Genomic DNA, 21243 nt, shown 5'->3' with positions numbered 1-21243 from the left:
TTCCAATAGACAGAATCTCCAGGTGCAAGGTGTGATGCTTAAGGTCTTCATCTCCGAACAGTGCACTGTGAAAAGATTGCTTTACCAAAGCATGATTATTTTTAATAGAAGCAATTAGGTCTTTGGAATATTGGAGTATCTCTTCTTTTATCAGTTGTGGGTCAGAAGAAGGAGACAAGTGCATTGGGCATCCTATGACTGTTTCAAAAGGTGAGAGTTTATGAGTTCCAAAAGGGGTGGATCTGAGATTTAGAAGGACCAGTGACAATGCTTTGGTCAAGGTATTTGGAGGGCCTCTACAAATTTTGCCAATAGAGTCTTAGTAATGCCTTTAGTCCTTTTCATTAAACCAGAGGGTGGTAAGCACAGTGAAGGTCTTGTAAAACCAGCCTAAATTACATGTTAAGGTTCAGTCACTAAATAATGTAGGAATTTGAAGGAATAGAGTCATTACCTTGGCTGAGTAAGTAGGGAAAATCTTTATAGAATAGATTATCAGTTTCAATCTCTAGTTAGCCCAAGGAGCCTTTACTGAACATTCAGTTTTTTTCTTGCTGTTCATAATAGAATGAACATGGGAAGCCCATCAGATGATTTGTCTTCATGTAGAATTTTCTTTCAAATGCAAATTTTTATCTAAATACCTGTTTGTGATTCTTTTGGTCTCATATTTCTTCTTTCAGTGCATTTTTTGTTGTTGTTGTGGTAAAAAATATGTATAACATAAAATTCACCATCCTGCAGTATAATCTTTAAAAATTGTGAATCACTGTATTGTATACCTGTAACTTACTGTACATCAACTATACTTCAGTTTTATACAGTAGGTTCTTATTAGTTATCTATTTTATATGTAGTAGTGTGTATATGTCAGTCCCAGTCTCCCAATTTATGCCTTTCCCCACTTTCCCCCTTGGTAACCATAAGTTTGTTTTCTAAATCTGTGACTCAGTTTCTGTTTTGTAAATAGGTTCATTTGTACCCTTTTTTTTAGATTCCACATTTAAGCGATATCGTATGATATTTGTCTTTGTCTGACTTACTTCACTCAGTATGACAATCTGTAGGTCCATCCTTGTTGCTGCAAATGGCATTATTTCATTCTTTTTCATGGCTGAGTAATATTTCATTGTATATATGTACCACATCTTCTTTATCCATTCCTCTGTCGATGGACATTTAGGTTGCTTCCATGTCTTGGCTATTGTAAACAGTGCTGCAGTGAACTTTGGGGTGCATGTATCCTTTCGAATTATGGTTTTCTCCAGATATATGGCCAGGAGTGGGATTGCTGGATCATATGGTAGCTCTATTTTTAGTTTTTTAAGGAATCTCCCTACTGTTCTCCATAGTGACTGTACCAATTTACATTCCCACCAACAGTGTAGGAGGGTTCCCTTTCCTCCACACCTTCTCCAGTATTTATTTTTTGTAGGTTTTTTGATGGTGGCCGTTCTGACCGGTGTGAGGTGATACCTCATTGTAGTTTTGATATGCATTTCTTTAATAATTAGTGATGTTGAACATCTTTTCATGTGCCTGTTGCCCATCTGGATGTTTTCTTTGGAGAAATGTCTCTTTAGATCTTCTGCCCATTTTTTGCTTGAGCTGTTTTTTTTTTTTTTTTAAAGAGATACTTTTTTTTTTTTCTCCCCGCCACGTGGCATGTGGGATCTCAGTTCCCTGACCGGGGATCGAAACTGTGCCTGCCCCCTGTGATGGAAGCACAGAGTCTTAACCACTGGACCTCCAGGAAGTCCCGGGTTGTTTGTTTTTATGTTTTGGAGATTAATCCCATGTCAGTCGCTTCGTTTGCAAATTCTGTGTTGATTGATAGAAATTTAGGTTTCTCCCATATCTTGGCTACTGTGAATAATACTGCACTGAACATGAGAGTGTATATATCTCTTTGAGATCCTGATTTCAGTTCCTTGTGATGTGTAACCAGAAGTGGGATTGCTTAATCATATTCTAGTTAGAAAACTAACATATTCTATTGCTAGTTTTTTGAGTATCCTCCATACTGTTTTCCATAGTGGCTGTATCAATTTACTTGCCCACCTACAGTGTACCAGGCATCCCTTTTCTCCACATGCTTGCCTACACTTGTTATCTTTTGGGTTTTTGTTTTGTTATTTGTTTGTTTGTTTGTTTGTTTTTGAGCAAAGCCATCCTACCAGGTGTGAGGTGATATCTCGTGGTGATTTTGATTTGCATTTCCCTGATGATTATTGATGTTGAGCACCTTTAATCAGGTTATTTATTTTGTTGCTATTGTGTTGTAAGAGTTCCTTTTATACATTTTAAATATTAACCCTTTATTAAATATATGGTTTGCAAATATTTTCTTCCATTGTGTAGATGGTCTTTTCATTTTGTTGATTATGGCTCTGCTGAAGGTTTTTAGTGTCATGTAATCCTGCCTGTTTTTGATTTGTTGCCTGTGCTTTTGGTGTCATATCCTTTATTTTTAAGGCTGAATATTATTGTTATACAGATATACCATATTCCCTTTATCCATTTATCTATCAGTATACATTTGGGTTGCTTCCACGTTTTAGCTATTGTGAATAATGCTGCTATTAACATGAGTGTGCAAAAATCTCTGAATGACCCTGCTTTCAGTTCTTTTGGATATATAACCGGAAGTGGGATTGCTGGATCATATGTTAGTTCTACTTTTAATTTTTTGAGGAACCTGTTCATGTCGAACTTTTCACGAATTTCATTGCTGTTGCTCCTGCTTAGCTTTATCTGAAAATCTTTATTTGTTTAATATGATGGACCTTCTTGATTGATAGATTTTTTTTTTTTTTTAATATCCAGGGCCCTTGCACAATCCCCACCATCTGTAAACAACCTAAAGAGTGAACTTGGTGATAAAGGCAAGAGTAAAGATGAAGGGGAAGATTGTAACCACGAAAAAAAGGCTTCAGGTATTTGTCTTGAGCCTTATCCAGAAGAGAAAAAGAAGAAACGTTCTGGATTCAGAGACAGAAAAGTATGGAACACAGTCTTATAAATTATTAGAACTATAGTTAATTCTATTTTAGAATAATGCTGTTGAGTCTTTTATCATATATTTCAGATGGCTTATATTCACTTTGAAGTTATTCACCTCTTTGCTATTTTCCATCATGTTCTAAGGCAAATGTACTCTTTGAATGTGAAGTTAAATGGGATAGTGAAAAGGACCTAGGATTGGTAATCAGGATTAACATGTATTTTCTTTGTTCTTTCAATTCAACCACCTAAGGTGATTATTGCTTTTTAGATCTTTCTGGTTCTGAATGTTTTCATATATGTGAAGTTGAGTCTGTGATATACTGATTTGTCATGATGCCAAATTGTAAAGGCAGAATAAAATCTCTTTGGAAATATACAAATATTTCCAAAAAATCAACTAATTTTGAGGACAGCATAAACTCAACATAATTCCAGCATTTTATATCTTTAACACAATATGCTGTTAAACAGTTTTACCTGAGAAAAGTTTAGCTCCTCTGTAATAATGCCTATGATATTGGGCATTTGAATTCAGCAGACCAGTGATGAAAAGTCAAAAGGTTGAATTTCTTAGACATTTTGCATGTTAGCATTGAAATTCAGGGAATTACCTTTACTTGCTAAAATACAGCTAATCAATGCAACAAGATAATTTGAGTTACTTTGTGTGTGTTGGGGGGGCTGTATAACTGCAAGCAAGAAAAATTTGGATCTTCTGTTTATTTGGATGAAGCTGTTAAATATGTCTTCTCATTTCCCAAATCCACTTCTGATTAAACTGAATTTGAACAAAAGTTATGTATCACAACTTAATTATCTATCATGCCATTTTTTCCAAAATGATACATTTATTTAATCTTTTGCCCTGAATGAATTTGAGGAAAGTTCAAATTTATCTTGCACAATCAGCTTCAGTCAAACCATGACTATCAGCTTATAGTCAAACTTTACATTTTACAGTGTTGGGCAAAAATGACCCAAGTAAATGTTTATTTTTGAATCTTCCATTTTCTGCTCCTGCTTTCTGCTTAGCAGATGACTATATCTTATGCTTCACAGAAAAAATGAAAGCTATCAGTGTAATTTACTTAATTAGTAGTTATAAAACCTTTCTAATCTATATCTGAAATAGTTCTTATTTCTTTCACTAAAGTCTCAGTGAATGGGTAACCATTCCATGTGTCATTTTGTCTCCCCAAGAAACTATTTAAAAACGTACTCTTTTTCTATCCCGTTTTTTTTAAAATTTTTATTTATTTATTTTTGGCTGCGTTGGATCTTCATTGCTGTGCACAGGCTTTCTCTAGTTGTGGCAAGTGGGGGCTACTCTTCGTTGCGGTGCGTGGGCTTCTCACTGGGGTGACTTCTCTTGTTGCAGAGCATGGGCTCTAGGCGTGCAGGCTTCAGTAGTCGTGGCACGTGGGCTGAGTAGTCGTGGCTCGCGGGCTCTAGAGCATAGGCTCACGGGTTGTGGCACATGGGCTTAGTTGCTCCACGGTATGTGAGATCTTAGCAGACCAGGGCTCGAACCTATGTCCCCTGCATTGGCAGGCAGATTGTTAACCACTGCGCCACCAGGGAAGCCATATCCCGTTTTTAAGAATTTTGTTTAATTAAGAAAAAAAATTTATTTTTGGCCACACCTTGTGGCACGTGGAATTTCCCTGACCAGGGATTGAACCCACACGCCTGCAGTGGAAGTGCTGAGTCTTAACCACTGGACAACTAGGGAAGCCCCCAACTTCAGTTTTTTGCATGTGGATATCCAATTTTCCCAACATCATTTGTTGAAAAGGCTGTCCTTTCTCCATTGAACGGTTGTGGCACCCTTGTCAAAATCATTTGATGATGTGTCTGAGGGTTTATTTCTGGGCTTTCTTTTCTATTTGTCTGCTCTATATGATTGTCTTTGTGCCAGTACCACATTTTTCTTATGACTGTAATAAGTTTTGAAATCAGGAAGTTGGAGTCCTCCAAATTTGTTCTTCTTTTTCAAAATTATTTTGGGTCTTTGGAGTCCCTTGAGATTGCATGATGGACACATAGGTTGTTACCGTACCTTGGCAATTGTGAACAGTGCTGCAATGAACATGGAGTACAGATATCTCTTTGAGATGCTGATTTCATTTCCTTTGGATATATACCCAGAAGCTGGATTATTGGGTCATATGGTTCTATTTTTTTTTTTAATTTATAAATTTATTTATTTTATTTATTTTTGGCTGTGTTGGGTCTTCATTGCGGTGCGTGGGCTTCTCATTGCGGTGGCTTCTCTTGTTGCAGAGCACGGGCTCTAGGTGTGCGGGCTTCAGTATTTGTGGCTCACAGGCTCTAGAGCACAGGCTCAGTAGTTGTGGCACATGGGCTTAGTTGCTCCGCAGCATGTGGAATCTTCTTGGACCAGGGCTCGAACCCGTGTCTCCTGCATTGGCAGGTGGATTCTCAACCACTGCGCCACCAGGGAAGCCTGGTAGTTCTATTTTTAATTTCTTGAGGAACCTCTGTACTGTTTACTATAGTGACTGAATCAATTTATGTTCCCACCAACAGTGCAAAAGTGTTCCCTTTTCTCCATACCCTCATCAACACTTGTTATCTCTTATCTTTTTTTAAAAAAATTTATTTTATATTGGAGTATAGTTGATTAACAATGTTGTGTTACTTTCAGGTGTACAGCAAAGTGATTCAGTTATACATATACAAGTATCTACGCTTTTTCAAATTCTTTTCCCATTTAGGTTAGTACAGAATATTGAGAAGAATTCCCTGTGCTATACAGTAGGCCCCTGTTGGTTATCTATTTTAAATATAGCAGTGTGTACATGTCAATTCCAAACTCCCTGTGTCTCCCTCCCCGCAACCCTTCCCTGCTGGTAACCGTAAGTTTGTTCTCTAAGTCTATGAATCTGTTTTGTAAATAAGTTCATTTGTGTCATTTTTTTTAGATTCCACATATAAACGATATCAATGATATTTGTCTTTCTCTGTCTGACTTACTTCACTTAGTATGATAATCTCCATGTCCATCCATGTTGCTGCCAGTGGCATTATTTCATTCTTTTTCATGGCTGAGTAATATTCCCTTGTGTATATGTGCCACATCTTCTTTATCCATTCATCTGTCGACGGACATTTAGGTTGCTTTCATGTCTTGACTATTGTAAACAGTGCTGCAGTGAACATTGGGGTGCATGTATTCTTTCAAACCATGGTTTTCTCCAGATATATGCCCAGAAGTGGGATTACTGGATCATATGGTAGCTCTATTTTTAGTTTTTTAAGGAACTTCCATACTGTTCTCCATAGTGGCTGTACTAATTTATATTCCCACCAATAGCGTAGTAGGGTTCCCTTTTCTCCACACCCTCTCCAGCACTTATTGTTTGTGGACTTTTTGATGATGGCCATTCTGACTGGTATGAGGTCCTCATTGTAGTTTTGATTTGCGGTTCTCTGATAATTAGTGACGTTGAGCATCTTTTCATGTGCTTTTTGGCCATCTGTATGTCTTCTTTGGAGAAATGTCTATTTAGATCTTCCACCCATTTTTCGATTTTTTTTTCCCCGTGCCATGCGGCTTGCAGGATCTTAGTTCCCCGATCAGGGATTGAACCTGTGCCCTTGGCAGTGAAAGTGTGGAGTCATGACCACTGGACCACCAGGGAATTCCCTGTTTGTTTTCTTGACAGAGCTGAATGAACTCTTTGTATATTTTGGAGATTAATCTCCGATTGGTCACTTTGTTTGCAAATATTTTCTTCCATTCTGTGGGTTTTCTTTTTGTTTTGTTTATGGTTTCGTTTGTTGTGCAGAAGCTTTTAAGTTTAACTAGGTCCCATTTGTTTATTTTTGTTTTTATTACTCTAGGAGGTGGATCCAAAAAGATATTGCTGCAATTTATGTCAAAGAGTGTTCTGCCTATGTTTTCCTCTAAGAGTTTTATAGTGTCCAGTGTTACATTTAGCTCTTTAATCCATTTTAAGTTTATTTTCATGTGTGGTGTTAGAGAATGTTTTAATTTCATTCTTTTACATGTAGCTGTCCAGTTTTCCCAGCACCACTTATTGAAGAGACTGTTTTTCCTCCATTGTATATTCTTGCCTCCTTTGTCATAGATTAATTGACCATAGGTGCGTGGGTTTATTTCTGGGTTTTCTATCCTGTTCCATTGATCTATATTTCTGTTTTTGTGCCAGTACCACACTGTTTTGAGTACTATAGCTTTGTAGTATAGCCTGAAGTCAGGGAGCCTGATTCCTCCAGCTCCGTCTTTTGTGTCTCCACACAGACACAGGTCTTTTGTGTCTCCATATAAATGTAAAAATTTTTTGTACTAGTTCTGTGAAAAATGCCATTGGTAATTTGATAGGGATTGCATTGAATCTGTACATTGCCTTGGGTAGTATAGGCATTTTGACAATATTGATTCTTCCAATCCAAAATCTTCTTTCTTAATGTAGGCATTTATTGCTATGAATTTCCTTTTAGAACTGCTTTTGCTGCATCCCATGTTTTGATATTTTGTGTTTCCACTTTCATTCCTCTTAAGATACTTTCTGATTTCTGTTTTCATTTCTTCCTTGACCCATTGGTTTTTCAGGAATGTGTTGTTTAATCTGCACATATTTTTGAATTTTCTAGTTTTCTTCTTTTTGTAGTTGAACTTTAGCTGCATACCATTATGGTCAAAAAAGATACTTGATATGATTTCAGTCTTAAATTTATAAAGCCTTGTTTTGTGACCTAACATGTGATCCCTGCTGGAGAGGGTCCCATGTGCACTTGAGAATAATGTGTATTCTGCTGCTTTTGAATGGAATTTTCTGTAAATGTCTTTGAGTTCATCTGGTCTAATATGTAGTTCAAGTCCAATGTTTCCTCATTTATTTTATATTCAGATGATCAGTTGTTCAAAATGGGGTATCAAAGTTCCCTTCTATTATTATATTGCTGTCTTTTTCTCCCTTTAGTTCTATTAATATTTGCTTTATAAATTTAGCATCTCTCATGTTGGGTATAAAACTGTTTACAAATGTTTTATCCTCCTTATGAATTGATCTTGTATAATTATATTGTTCTGTTTTTTGTCTCTTGTTACAGTCTTTGGCTTAAAGTTTATTTTTCCTGATACAAATTTAGCTACCCCTGATTTCTGTTGGCTGTGTTTTCATGGAATATCTTTTTCCATTATTTCCCTCCAGTCTGGGTGTGTCCTTAAAGCTGAAGTGAGTCTCTTGTAGGCAGCATATAGTTGGATGTTTTTTTTATTCATTTAGCCACTCTGTGTCTTTGATTTTAGAGTTTAGTCCATTTACATTTAAGGTAATTGTTGATGAATATGCACTTATGATTGCTATTTTGTTACTTGTTTTCTTGGTGTTTTATAATTCCTCTGTCCTTTTATTCCTCTGTTATTCTCTTCCTTGGTGATTTGATGATTTTTTGCAATGATATGCTTAGATTTCTTTTCGTCTTTTGTGTTTCCACTATAGGCTTTTGCTTTGTGTGTACCATGGGGTTTACATAAAACACCTTATATTTGTAACAGTGTATTTTAAGCTGATAACTTCCAACATATACAAAAACTCTATATACTCCCCCCCATATTTTATGTTTTTCATATCACAATTTATATTTTTTATATTGTATGTCCATTTTAAAATTATTGTAATTAATTTAATTCCTTTTACCTTTCATATTAGAGTTAGAAGTGATTTACCCACTACTATTAAAAATTAGAGCATTCTGAATATATTTACCTTTACCAGTGAGTTTTATATCTTGACATGTTTTCCTGTTAATAATTATTACATTTTTGTTTCTGCTTGAGGAATTAATTAGCTCTTTAACATTTCTTGTAAGATTGGTCTAGTGCTGATGCAGCCCCCTCAGCTTTTGCTTATCTGGAAAAGTCTTTATTTCTTTTTCAATGCTGAATCACAACTTTGCCAGGTAGAGTTTTCATGGTTGTCAGTTTTCTTCTTTCAGCACTTTGAATATATCATCCCCTTCCCTTCTGGCTGCAAAGTTTCTGCTGAAAAAATTTGCTGATAGTATTATGGGAGGTTCCTTTGAATATAACAAGTTGCTTTTCTCTTGCTTTTATGATTCTCTCCTTGCCTTTAACTTTGACAGTGTGTGTTTTTTTTTTGGATTCATCTTGTTTAGAACTCTATAGGCTTCCTGGATCTGGATGTCTGTTTCTTTCCCCAGATTAGGGACGTTTTCATCAGTATTTCATTGAATAAGTTTTCTGCCCCCTTTTTCTTTTTTTGTAATTTTTATTTTTAATTCATTTTTTTATTGAAGTATAGTTGAATTACAATGTTATGTTAATTACTGCTGTATAGCAAAGTGACTCATTTATACATATATATATACATTCTTTTTCAAATTCTTTTCCATTATGGTTTATCACAGGATATTGAATATAGTTCCCTGTGCTATATAGTAGGGCCTTGTGGTTTATCCATTCTATATATACCAGTTTGCATCTGCTAATCCCCAATTCCCAATCCAACCCTCTCCCACTCTGCCCCCTTTTTCTTGTTCTTTCTACTTCTACGACCCCTTTAATGTGTATTTTGGTTCACTTGATGGTATTCCATATGTCCCTTAAGATATCTTTATTCTCTTTCATTCTCTATTCTTCTGGCTCCTCTGTATGAGTTCCACTGTTTGTCTTTGAGTTCACTTATTCTTTCTTCTATGTGATCTAGTCTGCTGTTGAACCCTTCTATTGAATTATTCAGTTCATTTATTGCATTCTTTAGTTCTGTGATATCTGTTTGGTACATTTCTATCTCTGTGGGGGTTTTTTGTTTGTTTTTTAATAAAGTTATTTATTTATTCATTTATTATTTTTGGCTGCATTGGGTCTTTGTTGCTGCATGTGGGCTTTCTCTAGTTGCGGTGAGTGGGAGCTACTCTTCCTTGTGGTGCGCGGGCTTGTCTCTGTGATGGCTTCTCTTGTTGCGGAGCATGGGCTCTAGGCGCTCAGGCTTCAATAGTTGTGGCACACGTGCTCAGTAGTAGTGGCTTGCAGTCTCTAGAGCGCAGGCTCAGTAGTTGTAGTGCATGGGCTTAGTTGCTCCGTGGTATGTGGGATCTGCACGGACCAGGGATCGAACCTGTGTCCCCTGCATTGGCAGGCAGATTCTTAACCACTGTACCACCAAGGAAGTCCCTGTCTCTGTGTTTTAATTCTTTTTATTGTTCATGCATTGTTTTTCTGACCTTGGTGAGCATCCTTTTATAAGTGTTATTTTGAACTCTAGATCATGGAAATCACTTACCTTTGTTTCATTAAGGTCTGTTTCTGGAGTTTTAACTTGTTCTTTTTGGGGAACATATTTGTCTGTTTCCTTATTTTCCTAGACTTTCTGTGTTGGTTTCTAGTCCTTAGCTGAAACAGCCATCTCTCCCTGTCTTGGCAGAATGGTCTCATGTATGAGATGAACCTTGCCAATCAGCCTGGCCCAAGCTCTTGATTGTCTCTAAAACCTTTTTGATTGTCCAAGTTGCCTTCTTTGTTTTTGGTGCCTCCCTGTAGTTGAGAGTGGGCCAAGACTTGTCAGTGTCCCAAAGCAAAGGATCACAGTCAGCACTTAGATGCATGTTGATTGGAAGCTGGCTTTTCAGGAAACATCTGGGAAACTAACTAGTGAAGCCCTTTCTAGGGAGAAACTGGGAGATGGGAGTTTTTGCCTGCTTTCCCTGAGCTTGGCCCAAGTGTATAGCCATAGGGTTGTGCTCCTGTACCCATTACAATCTGCTTTTTTTGCTACAGTCCTGTGGGACTCAAGAATGCAAGCCCTGTTGACTTGCAGAGCCAGGTGATTCAGGGACTTATACCTCAGATGACAGCTAATAATGCTGAGGTGCAGACGTGTGTGTAAGCTCCTTCCAGGGAGATCCTAGCAATTTGGAGTAGGCTAGATGGAGAAGTTGGATGAGGCATCCACTCTCTTCCCCAGTTCCCATGGAGGATGTCAGCCAGCCCTTAGATGTGTGCTAAATTAGAAGCCTGACCTTCCGGCAACAGCTTTTAATATATGCAAATAGACCTTTTTCAAGGGAAGACTGGGAGGTAGGTGTTTTTTGCCTTCTTCCTCTGCACTGATCCCTGGGGCAACAGATACTCTGAGTTCTCCAGAGCCTGTTAAAAACTGTTTCTTTGTTTTCTGTAGTCTTGTGGGTCTCATGGATGCAAGTCCCATTGACTTTCATAGTAGTTGTTTTGGGGGCCCATCCTTCAAGTGGGAGTCTTACAAGTTGGGGTGCTAGATGCAGCATCCAAACCCTTTACTGCTCAGGGAGAAGCTGGAGTTTGAGAGTTCTCTCCCATTTGTATGGCACTGTGCCAGAGGTGGGATTTATGGCAAGAGTGTGTCTCAGTCTTTCCTACCAGTTTTGATGTTGGTACTTTCTCGTTAACCCAATGTATAGGCATTGTTCAGCTAGTTTCTGGATTTCTTTCAGAGGGAAATACTCCATGTATAGCTGTACATTTGGTGCATCCATGGGAGATGGGGAGTTCAGGAGCTTCTGATGTCGCTATTTTGGATTTGGAATGGCATCTTCATATTAAGAAGCCAAATTATTTGGTTCAGTACAATTGTAAATACTTTTAAATTGATTGATAGGTGAACATGAATAATAAAAGACATAAAATATGCTCTATATACCAAACAAAATCCTTAAGAACTTAGGTGACTAGAAAACCCAAGTAAGTTTACTTATTACACACATAGCAGAACAAATGAAAAACAGAAGGAAAGTAACATTTATTGAGCATTTTCTGTCTTCCAGGCATAGTATATGTACATACATATGCACACATGTAAATGTGTATATGTTAGTGCATATATGTGTGTATATACACACATATACATGTATGCATACATACTTACATATATACTTAATGCTTGAAGCAACTGAGTAACTTGTCTAAAGTAGTATAGCTGGTTACTTATAATAGAAGGAATCAAATATAAGTCTGTGTAACTGTAAAACCTTTGCTCTTTCCATTGCATTCTTCTAACATAACATGTTTTGGTTACAAAATTTTGCTCATGGTGTACCCTACGTCAGTTAACATCATGCCATTTCAGATTTCTAAAGGTGATCCTGAGCCCTGTTTTTTTACTTTACCTTTTTTAATGGATATTACTAGTTTGCTAGTTTTCCACTGAATAGAAGTGATGTTAGCCACTTCTAGACCTGGCACACAATATCTCCCACAAGGTTCTTCAGTGCCCTTTCTCCCTTTCTTGCAGGCTGGAATGGCCCTGAGTAGAACTGACCTTGGAAGCCACATGTTGGCTGCTTTCATCTTGACGTTGGTTCTTTACTTTTTTTCCAGGGGTTGTAGTTGTCAGGGCTGTGAACTGTAGAGCTGAGAGGGACCTATTTCTCCCAGGCACAAATTTGGGGGATGGATTGGGGGTTCTTTTATCCAAGTTGGTCTGGGCCGTTTCCAGGATCTTCTGAGCTTTACAAGAGGCTCTAGAAACAGAGGCTGCATCTCAGTGCTGACTTCCCTTCACATGAGCCCCCTAAGCCGTCAGGGGAAACTGATGAAAAATGGGGGTTGGGAGAGGCTCCATCCAAGCAGACTCAGAGTGAGGGTAGATCAGGACCCTTGTCTCTGGAGCTACAGCTGTGGGTAGGAGCAAGGGTCTTGGATGCAGTAAAATGCTCAGGGCAGATAGTGTGAGCCCAGCTGGGTTGTGTGGCATTAGGGTAGGGTCACTAGGCACAGGGTGGGAGTGTGGGGAGGGGGCTTTGGCTGGCTGGCTGAAGGCATGGATCTGGGAAGTGCCAGCCACCTGGCCTATCCACCCTGCCATTTCTCAGAGTAGTTGGTTGCAGCTTCTATTTGGCTACACTTGTGCCTTTCATATAGGAAATATAGTGCTGAATTTTGATACAAGTAAGTCTGGCTGTTTTAGTGAAGACAGCTCTCTTAACATCATGAAACTCAAGAATGTTTTAAGTAGATGATTGAATGTAACTATTATAATTTCCTTAGTAAATCTTTTCACCAAGTTAAACGTTCCAAAATTCTTCAACAGTTTTCTATATATCTTAGCTTCCAAGCCTTTGTTATCTTGGATGCTATATTTTAAACCCTTTATATAATAGTTGTTAGTGTTCCTTTAACATGACTACTTAAAAGGAGGCAGCTGCATATCAAATTGTGTGATATGGTCTTTAAGATACATTGCTAAGTGAAAAAAAGAAAAAATATACTATACAGTATGTCTGTACTAAACTCTACCAGTGCAGGAATGGAGAAGGTCTATCTCCTCAACCTATTATTTCAAACTAAAACTAATTAATAATATTCAGCAGCATAGTTTTTTGGTAACAATCAAGGATCTGATTTTCAGTCTGTAAATCATTGACTTTTAAGTTGTTATTTTTCTATCTTTATCTTATATATGATTGACTTTTTAGTTTACAAAGCCATCTTTGGCAGTAGCTGTAGCCCATACCCTAAATATTGTAAACTGATTATTTTTTATTCTATAGCTGGTATGATCCAGCAGATAGTTGTAGTTAAATATAAAATGCCTTTGATTTAAGACTCATAGCTAAGTCTTAAGGCTGCTAAGGGGTTGAAAGGCTGCTAAGGGAGGGATCCCCAACCCAAGGGCCACAGACTGGTACTAGTCCGTGGCCTGTTAGGAACTGGGCCTCACAGCAGGAGGTGAGCAGCAGGCGAGTGAGTGAAGTTTCATCTGCCACTCCTTGCTGTTTGCATTACCACCTGAACCATCCCCCCCATTGCTCTCATTACCGCCTGAACCATCCCCCCCCCCAGCTTTTTGTGTCTTCCACAAAAGCGGTCCCTCGTGCCAAAAAGGTTGGCGACTGCTGTGCCATGGGACTGCTTAGTGTGTTTGCCACATGCCAAATCTATTGAAAAATTTTCTGAAATAAGTATTCAGACTTTAATGCAAATTAGCATTAGAAAGGCTCCTGTCATGTATAGTTACAAATTAGCATTCCTTTCTTAGTGGTTGAAAGCATATCTCGTAGTGGAATTGAGACCATTTTTAAGCAGCTGCCATCAATGACCTCAAAGTGACCATCTAGCCAGAAATGACAGTTACACTAATAGCTGCGTTAATAAGTTAAATTAAAACATTAATAATTTTTTTTAAATATAGTGAATTGCTTTATAGACATTGAATTCACTGGATTTTTATTTTATTTATTTTATTTTTTCACTGGATTTTTAGATCGTATTGCCTTGACACATTTTCTAACCAGTTATTTATAAGATACTATTTAATGTTGGTTAACTCAACATATAAAATTCAGGTATGAGAGACATCTTTTCACCAAGGTACTGTGTAGGCTGTAGAAGAATATTATGCAGAAGATACAGTATTTTGTATGTTTCGTGTACAGAATGGGGGCTTGGGTGCTGGATAAGGAAACAACAAGCTTTTATATTAACATTATAATCTTTTAATTAAATGTATGCCATATATAATTTTGTTCCTATTCAAATATTTGCTTGTGTTCTTCCCAAGTCCACTCTTTTCTAAATATGCTATATTTAAATGTTCTCTGGGAGTCTACATTTTAAAATTAATTAATTAATTAATTTGGTCACGCTGCGTCTTAGTTGCCTAAGCAACTAAGCAACTTAGCAGCCTACTTAGTTGCAGCTCACTGGCTCCTTAGTTGCAGCAGGTGGGCTCCTTAGTTGCGGCAGGTGGGCTTCTTAGTTGCAGCTTGCCCGCTCCTTAATTGTGGCACACGGACTCCTTAGTTGTGGCACACAGACTCCTTAGTTGTGGCACGCGAACTCTTAGTTACGGCATGCATGTGGGATCTAGTTCCCTGACCAGGGATCAAACCTGCGCCCCCTGCATTGGGATCGCAGTCTTATCCATTGTGCCACCAGGGAAGTCCCTGGAAGTCTAATTTTTTAATCAAAAGTAAAAGTCTTATTGCTTCAGACCTGTTAATAATTGAGTTTCCATGATATGTAATTTTATTTTTTTGTGCTGTTGTGTAATGTACTTTCTGTTTGAAGGACTGTTAGCTATTCAGACCTGTGAAGTCCCACGTCTGTTTTGTTTTTGAATTCAAGAAATTGCATGGAAGTAAAAACTGTAAAATCAGTCCCTTTTTAAAAACTTGGTGTTTAAAAAATGATAGGCTCCCATATATATGGTATTATACTCTTTTACTGAGACCTTTTGAATTCTTTTATGACATTTTTCAATTTTGCTAGCTTTCAATGATTTAAGAAATTAGAAAATATTCAAAATTCTGAAGAAAACTTATACAAGCATTGCCTCAACTGGAGTATGAATCGTATATCACAAGTTTTTGAGACGCAAGTAATTTCTAATATAAAAAATCCAGTTAGAGAAAAAAATGATGTAAAATTGCCCCCCAAATAAGAGAATATACATGAAAATGAGATGCTTAATACAGTAACACTCTCTGAATTTCCTATTTTAGGTGATGGAATATGAGAATAGGATTCGCGCATATTCCACACCAGACAAAATCTTCCGATATTTTGCTACCTTGAAAGTAATCAGTGAGCATGGTGAATCTGAAGTGTTTATGACACCACAAGACTTTGTGCGATCCATAACACCCAATGAAAAACAACCAGAACGTAAGTTGCTAAAGTGAAAAATAAGATTGTGATATTTATTTCTTGATATGCTTCTTTGTTTCTCTATGTATTGCCTAAACTGTATAAGTCCATGTAATAATTATATTCACTGTGTAGCTACTGAATATTAGGCATTATGCTAGGCTTTAGGAGTAGAAAAGAGGAGCGTATAATCTAAAGCGCTAAGGAGATTATACACCTCTGGCTGAGAGTCACTGCTTGTAATTAGACTGTTCCTGAAGGCAATGGATTACATATGTGACTGCTGTCAAGTTACTCTTTGGTGGGATAGACAGAGACAGTAACAGGTAATTTCAGGAATGTGGTGATTTGTTAAAGAACAGGTGCTATGGCAGTATAAAGAATGGACACTTAACTCAGTCTGGAAGGTTAGAGAATGGTTCTAGAGAATATATCTAAGTTTGAATAAAAGTTAGACAAAAGAATAGAGGAAAGAGTCTCATTTAGAGGAAATGGCCAAACAAACAAGTTGTGAGGAAAGAAAATAAAGGGCTTAATATTATAAGTTAAAGGTAATTACTTACAAATGTATATGGGAGACATGGTGGAAAAAATGACAGAGTAGCGAGCTTCAAGAATCAATTCTTTCACTGAAGCAATCATTATGCTGCCCAAAATGGATGGAATCAACTTTTTTTGGATCACTGGAATCTAATAAAAAAGTTATAGCAACCAGGGTAGTGCTTAATGAAGAAAGAAGCTGTTAAATTTTGGAAAGAAAGTGTTGTGGCCTTTTGCTTACCTGCCTACCATGCCCTGTTTCCCAGCTTAGCAGCAGCCATGAGGATGGCAGCCTGCATTCCTAGTTTGGCTTACTAGTGATGGGGAGATCGCTGGGAGGCAATATAGACTACTTCTCCAAAAAAAGTCGTTGTGCATTTTGACTCATCTGGTAGTTTCCTGAGCTACCAGCACAAAGGCTTGCCTTTTGTTTCACCCACCTCAAGCTAAAGTACCTTTCCAGGTGTCATCTACTGAAAAAATTTAAAGGCATATACCACCTGTAGCCATTGGGCCAAGAGAGGGCAGATGGGACCAACAGCAGACAGACTGAAAAGCCTCAGAAGGAGGAGGCTGAGGATAAAGACATTTCAGGGAATAAGAGCTTTGAAGGGCTACTGCCTGGGGAATCCAGAGTGATGCTCAGGCCAGACACATACTTGGAAAAGACTTGAGTGGGCTTGTATAGTTGTGCTCCATGCAAGAAGGAGGTGAAAGTTAAGTTGGAGTTGTAGGAGAATCTAGCTAAACATCAAAAGAAGGCCCTAGCTCAGAGCCAATCTACAAACACTAGGAGAGCTGGGTTCTGTTTTGTTTTGTTTTTTCATTCTTTTTGCCTCCAACATTTAAGGAAATCTCTGAGGTCACTTGATGGCTGCTTAGGTAATAGAGCAGAAACTTCAATGATGACACGTAATGAGGAATATAATCTTCGCAAAAATAGTTTGGAAAAATCGCTAAACAAAGTGATGACTGTGGTCCTCAGCAGGTTACCATGTCAAACTCTAGGAAGAAGGGAGAATATGATTTCCAGAATTACCACATAGCAATATTCAAAGTATCTAATTTTCAGTTTAAAAAATTGCATGGCGTATCAACAATAATCAGGAATGTATGACCCATTAATAGGAAAAAAAAAGAAAGAAATTGACAGAAACCATTCCTGAGGAAACCCAGGCGTTGCACTTACTAGACAAAGACTTTACATCAACTATCTTAAATATGTTCATAGAGCTAAAGGAAACCATAGACAAAGAACTGTAGGAAATAGGGAGTATTATGTATTAATAAATAGAGAATACCCATAAAGAAATAGAAACTGTCAAAAAGAATCGAGTAGAAATTATTGAGCTGAAAAGGAAAGTAGATAAAATGAAAAATTTACTGAAAGAGTTCAACACAGATTTGAGCAGAAAGATAAAAGGACCAGAATCTTGGAGATAGGTCAATTGATGTCCAGTCTGAGGAGCAGAGCAAGAAGAATGAATAAAAATGAATAGAGCCTAAGATACTTGTGGGGCAATATCAAGTGTACCAACATATGCATATTAGGAGTCCCAGAAGGAGAAATGAAGACATTTCTAGATAATCAGAAGTGGAGGAAGTTTGTTGCTAGTAGACATTCCCTGTAAGAAATGCTAAATGAAATCCTTTAGGCTGAAATGAAAGTATACTGGATAGTAACCAAAGTCATACAAAGAAAAATTTTAAATGATAAAGACCAGTAAAGGTAACTACATAGGGAGATATCAGTATTGTTTTATTTTTGGTTTTTAACAATCTTTTTTTTCCTGTATGGTTTAAAAGACAAATTTGTAAAACAACAATTTAAATATGTTAATGTTGATTCAAACTAGATTATTTTCAATTTAAGATGTTAATTGTACTCCTCAGGTTAACCACTAAGAAAATAACTAAAAAATATACAGAAAAGGAATTGAGGAGGGAATAGAAATAGTACACTAGAAAAAAATCAGTCAAACACAAAAGAAGGCAAGATTGGAGGAATCGAGGGACAAAAAAAGATATGACATATAGAAAACAGATAACAAGATAGAAGAAGCAAGTGCTTTCTTATCCTTAATCACTTTAAATATAAAAGTATACTCACCAGTTAAAAGACGGAGATTGACAGGAGAAGAAAATATGATCTAATTCTATATTGTCTACAGGAAACTCACTTTAGATCCAAGACACAAATAGGTTGAAAATGAAAGAGTACAAATAGGTTGGAAATGAAGGGTACAAACAGTAACCAAAAGAGAGTTGAGGTGACTATACTTATATCAGACAAAATAGACTTTAAGTAAGAAATTGTTGCAAGAGACAAAGAAGGACATTGTGTATTGATAAAAGGGTCAGTTCATTAAGTAGTTATAACAATGCTAAATATATATACCCACCAAATGAAAGACCCCAAAATATGTGAAAGGCTGACAGAATTGAAGGGAGAAATAGTTCTACAATAATGGTTGGAGACTTCATAACCCTTTTTCAGCAATGAACAGAACATTTAGACAGAAGGTCTTTAAAGAAATAGAAGACTTAACACTGTAAACCAACTAAACCTAATAGACATGCATAGAACACTCTACTCGAGCGTTAGAATACATTTCTTCTCAAGCACACATCAAATATTTTCCAGAATAGACAGATAGACCATATGTTAGGCTACAAAACAAATCTTAATAAATTTTAAAAGATTAAACTCATACAAAATACCTTTTCTGATCACAACAGAATGAAACTATCCATCAATAACAGAAGGAAAAATAGAAAATTTATGAATATGTGAAAATAAAACAATACATTCTTAAACAACCAATGGCTCAAAGAAGAAATCACAAGAGAAATTAAAAAATACTTTGAGATGAATGAAAAAGAAAACAGAACTTAACAAAACTGATGTGATGCTGCAAAAGCAGTGGTCAGAGGGAAACTTATAGCTGTAAACACCTACATTTAAAAAGAATAGGACTTCCCTGGTGGCGCAGTGGTTAAGAATCCACCTGCCAATGCAGGGGACATGGGTTCGAACTCTGGTCCGGGAAGATCCCACATGCCACAGAGCAACTAAGCCCGTGTGCCACAACTACTGAGCCTGTGCTCTAGAGCCCGCAAGCCACAAGTACTGAGCCCCCGTGCCACAACTACTGAAGCCCACACACCTAGAGCCTGTGCTCCACAATGAGAGAAGGCACTGCAATGAGAAGCCCACGCACCACAACGAAGACCCAACACAACCAAAAATAAATAAATAAAATAATAAATAAATTAAAAAGTAAATAAAATAAAAAGAAGAAAGTTCTCAAATCACTTTCCTAACTTTACACCTTATGGAACTTAAAAAAAAAAAGAGTAAACAAAACCCGAAGATAGCTGAAATAAGGAAATAATGAAAGTTAATGCAGAGATAAATGAAATGGAGAATAGAAAACAATAGAATCAATGAAACAGAAAGTTGGTTCTCTGAAAAGATCAACAAAATTGAGAAACATTTAGGTAGACTGACTAAGAAAAAAAGAGAAAAGAAGCCAATAAGTAAAGTCAGAAATGAAAGTGGGGACATTACTACCTACTTTACAGAAATAAAAAGGATTATAAGAGAATACTGTGAACAATTATATTCCAACAAATTGGATTACCTAGATGAAACAAATTCCTAGTAATACACAAACTGCCAGAAGTGAAAAAGAACTCTAACAACTTAACAAGAAATTAACAAATGGGCAAAGGACTTGAATAAACATTTCTCCAAATAAGAGATACAAATAGCCAGTAAGCAGATGAAAAGATACTTAATGTCATTAGTCATGAGAGAAATCCAAATCAGAACCAGGATATACCATCTCACAGGTTGGCTCTAATTTAAAAGCAAACAAGTGTTGGTAAAGATGTGGAGAAATTGAAGCCCTCATATGTTGCTGGTGAGAATGTAAAATGGTGCAGCCACTATGAAAAACAATTTCTCAGAAATGTAAGTAAAAAGTTACCATATGACCCAACAATTGCACTACTAGTATAAACCCAAAAGAATTGAAAACAGGTATTCAAACAAGTCCTTGTATATGAATGTTCATAGTAGTGCTATTCACAATAACCCAAAAAGTAGAAACATCCTAAATGTCCTTTAACAGATGAATGGATAAACAAATTGTGATACATACATACAGTGGAATATTATTCAAATGTGGATGAACCCTGAACCAGGCACAAAAGGCCACATATCATATGATTTCTTTTATTTTTATTTTATATTGGTATATGATTTCATTTGTATGAAATATCTAGATAAATCCATAGAGACAGAAAGCACGTTGTTGGTTGCCAGCAGCTGGGTTGGGGGAATGAGGACTGACTGCTTAATGGATACAAGGTGGGTTTTTTTGTTTTTATTTTTGTTTTAGAGTGATGAAAATAGTTTGGAACTAGGTAGTGGTGGTAGTTATGCAACACTATGAGTGTACTAAATGCCACTGAACTGGACACTTTAAAATGGTTATTTTATGTTATTTGAATTTAACCTCAATTTAAAAAGGGAATAAAGAATATATAGTCAGTTCTCATTATTTGCAAATTTTGTATTTGCAAATTTGCATGTTCACTAAAACTTACTTGTAACCCCATAATCAGTACTTAATGGTACTTTTGCAGTCATCTGTGGTTATGTGCAGTGCAGCAAAAAGCTTGAGTCACCCCGTGTACATGTTCCCAGCTGAGGTCAAACAAAGTAATGCTCTGCCTTTTTGTTTCAGCTTTCATATGTGTCCTTTGCTTTGTTTATTTAGTGCCATGTTTTTAGAATTTTTGTGCTTTATCTTGGTGATTGCTGTCCCTCTTCCCCCTGCTCCATGTAGTATCGATGTGCTGTCTAGTGTTCTTAAACATAAGAAGGCTATAATGTTCCTTAAGGAGAAAATATGTGTGTGAGATAAGCTTTCTTCAGGCTTGAGTTGGCCGTGAGTTCATTGTTAATTAATCAAGGATATATATAGAGAAAGAATGAATCAAATATATATATAGATATATCAAATATGTATGGAAGGAGGGGAGAGGAAAAAAGG

General features: G+C 36.9%; 1 protein-coding gene across 2 annotated transcripts in view; it reads left to right on the top strand.

Moving 5' to 3' along the window:
- MICU1 (mitochondrial calcium uptake 1) overlaps positions 1-21243 on the top strand; it is a 200659-nt gene that overhangs the window by 37302 nt on the left and 142114 nt on the right. For both annotated transcript variants that reach the window (XM_060127064.1, XM_060127063.1), the window contains exons 3-4: positions 2827-3001; positions 15496-15658. In XM_060127064.1, coding sequence (XP_059983047.1) covers positions 2827-3001; positions 15496-15658 — 338 coding nt within the window. The remainder of the gene's footprint in view (positions 1-2826; positions 3002-15495; positions 15659-21243) is intronic.

Source organism: Lagenorhynchus albirostris, chromosome 16 (genome assembly GCF_949774975.1).
Source record: "Lagenorhynchus albirostris chromosome 16, mLagAlb1.1, whole genome shotgun sequence".
NCBI classification, from domain to species: Eukaryota; Metazoa; Chordata; class Mammalia; order Artiodactyla; family Delphinidae; genus Lagenorhynchus; species Lagenorhynchus albirostris.
This window is presented reverse-complemented; position numbering and strand designations above follow the sequence as displayed.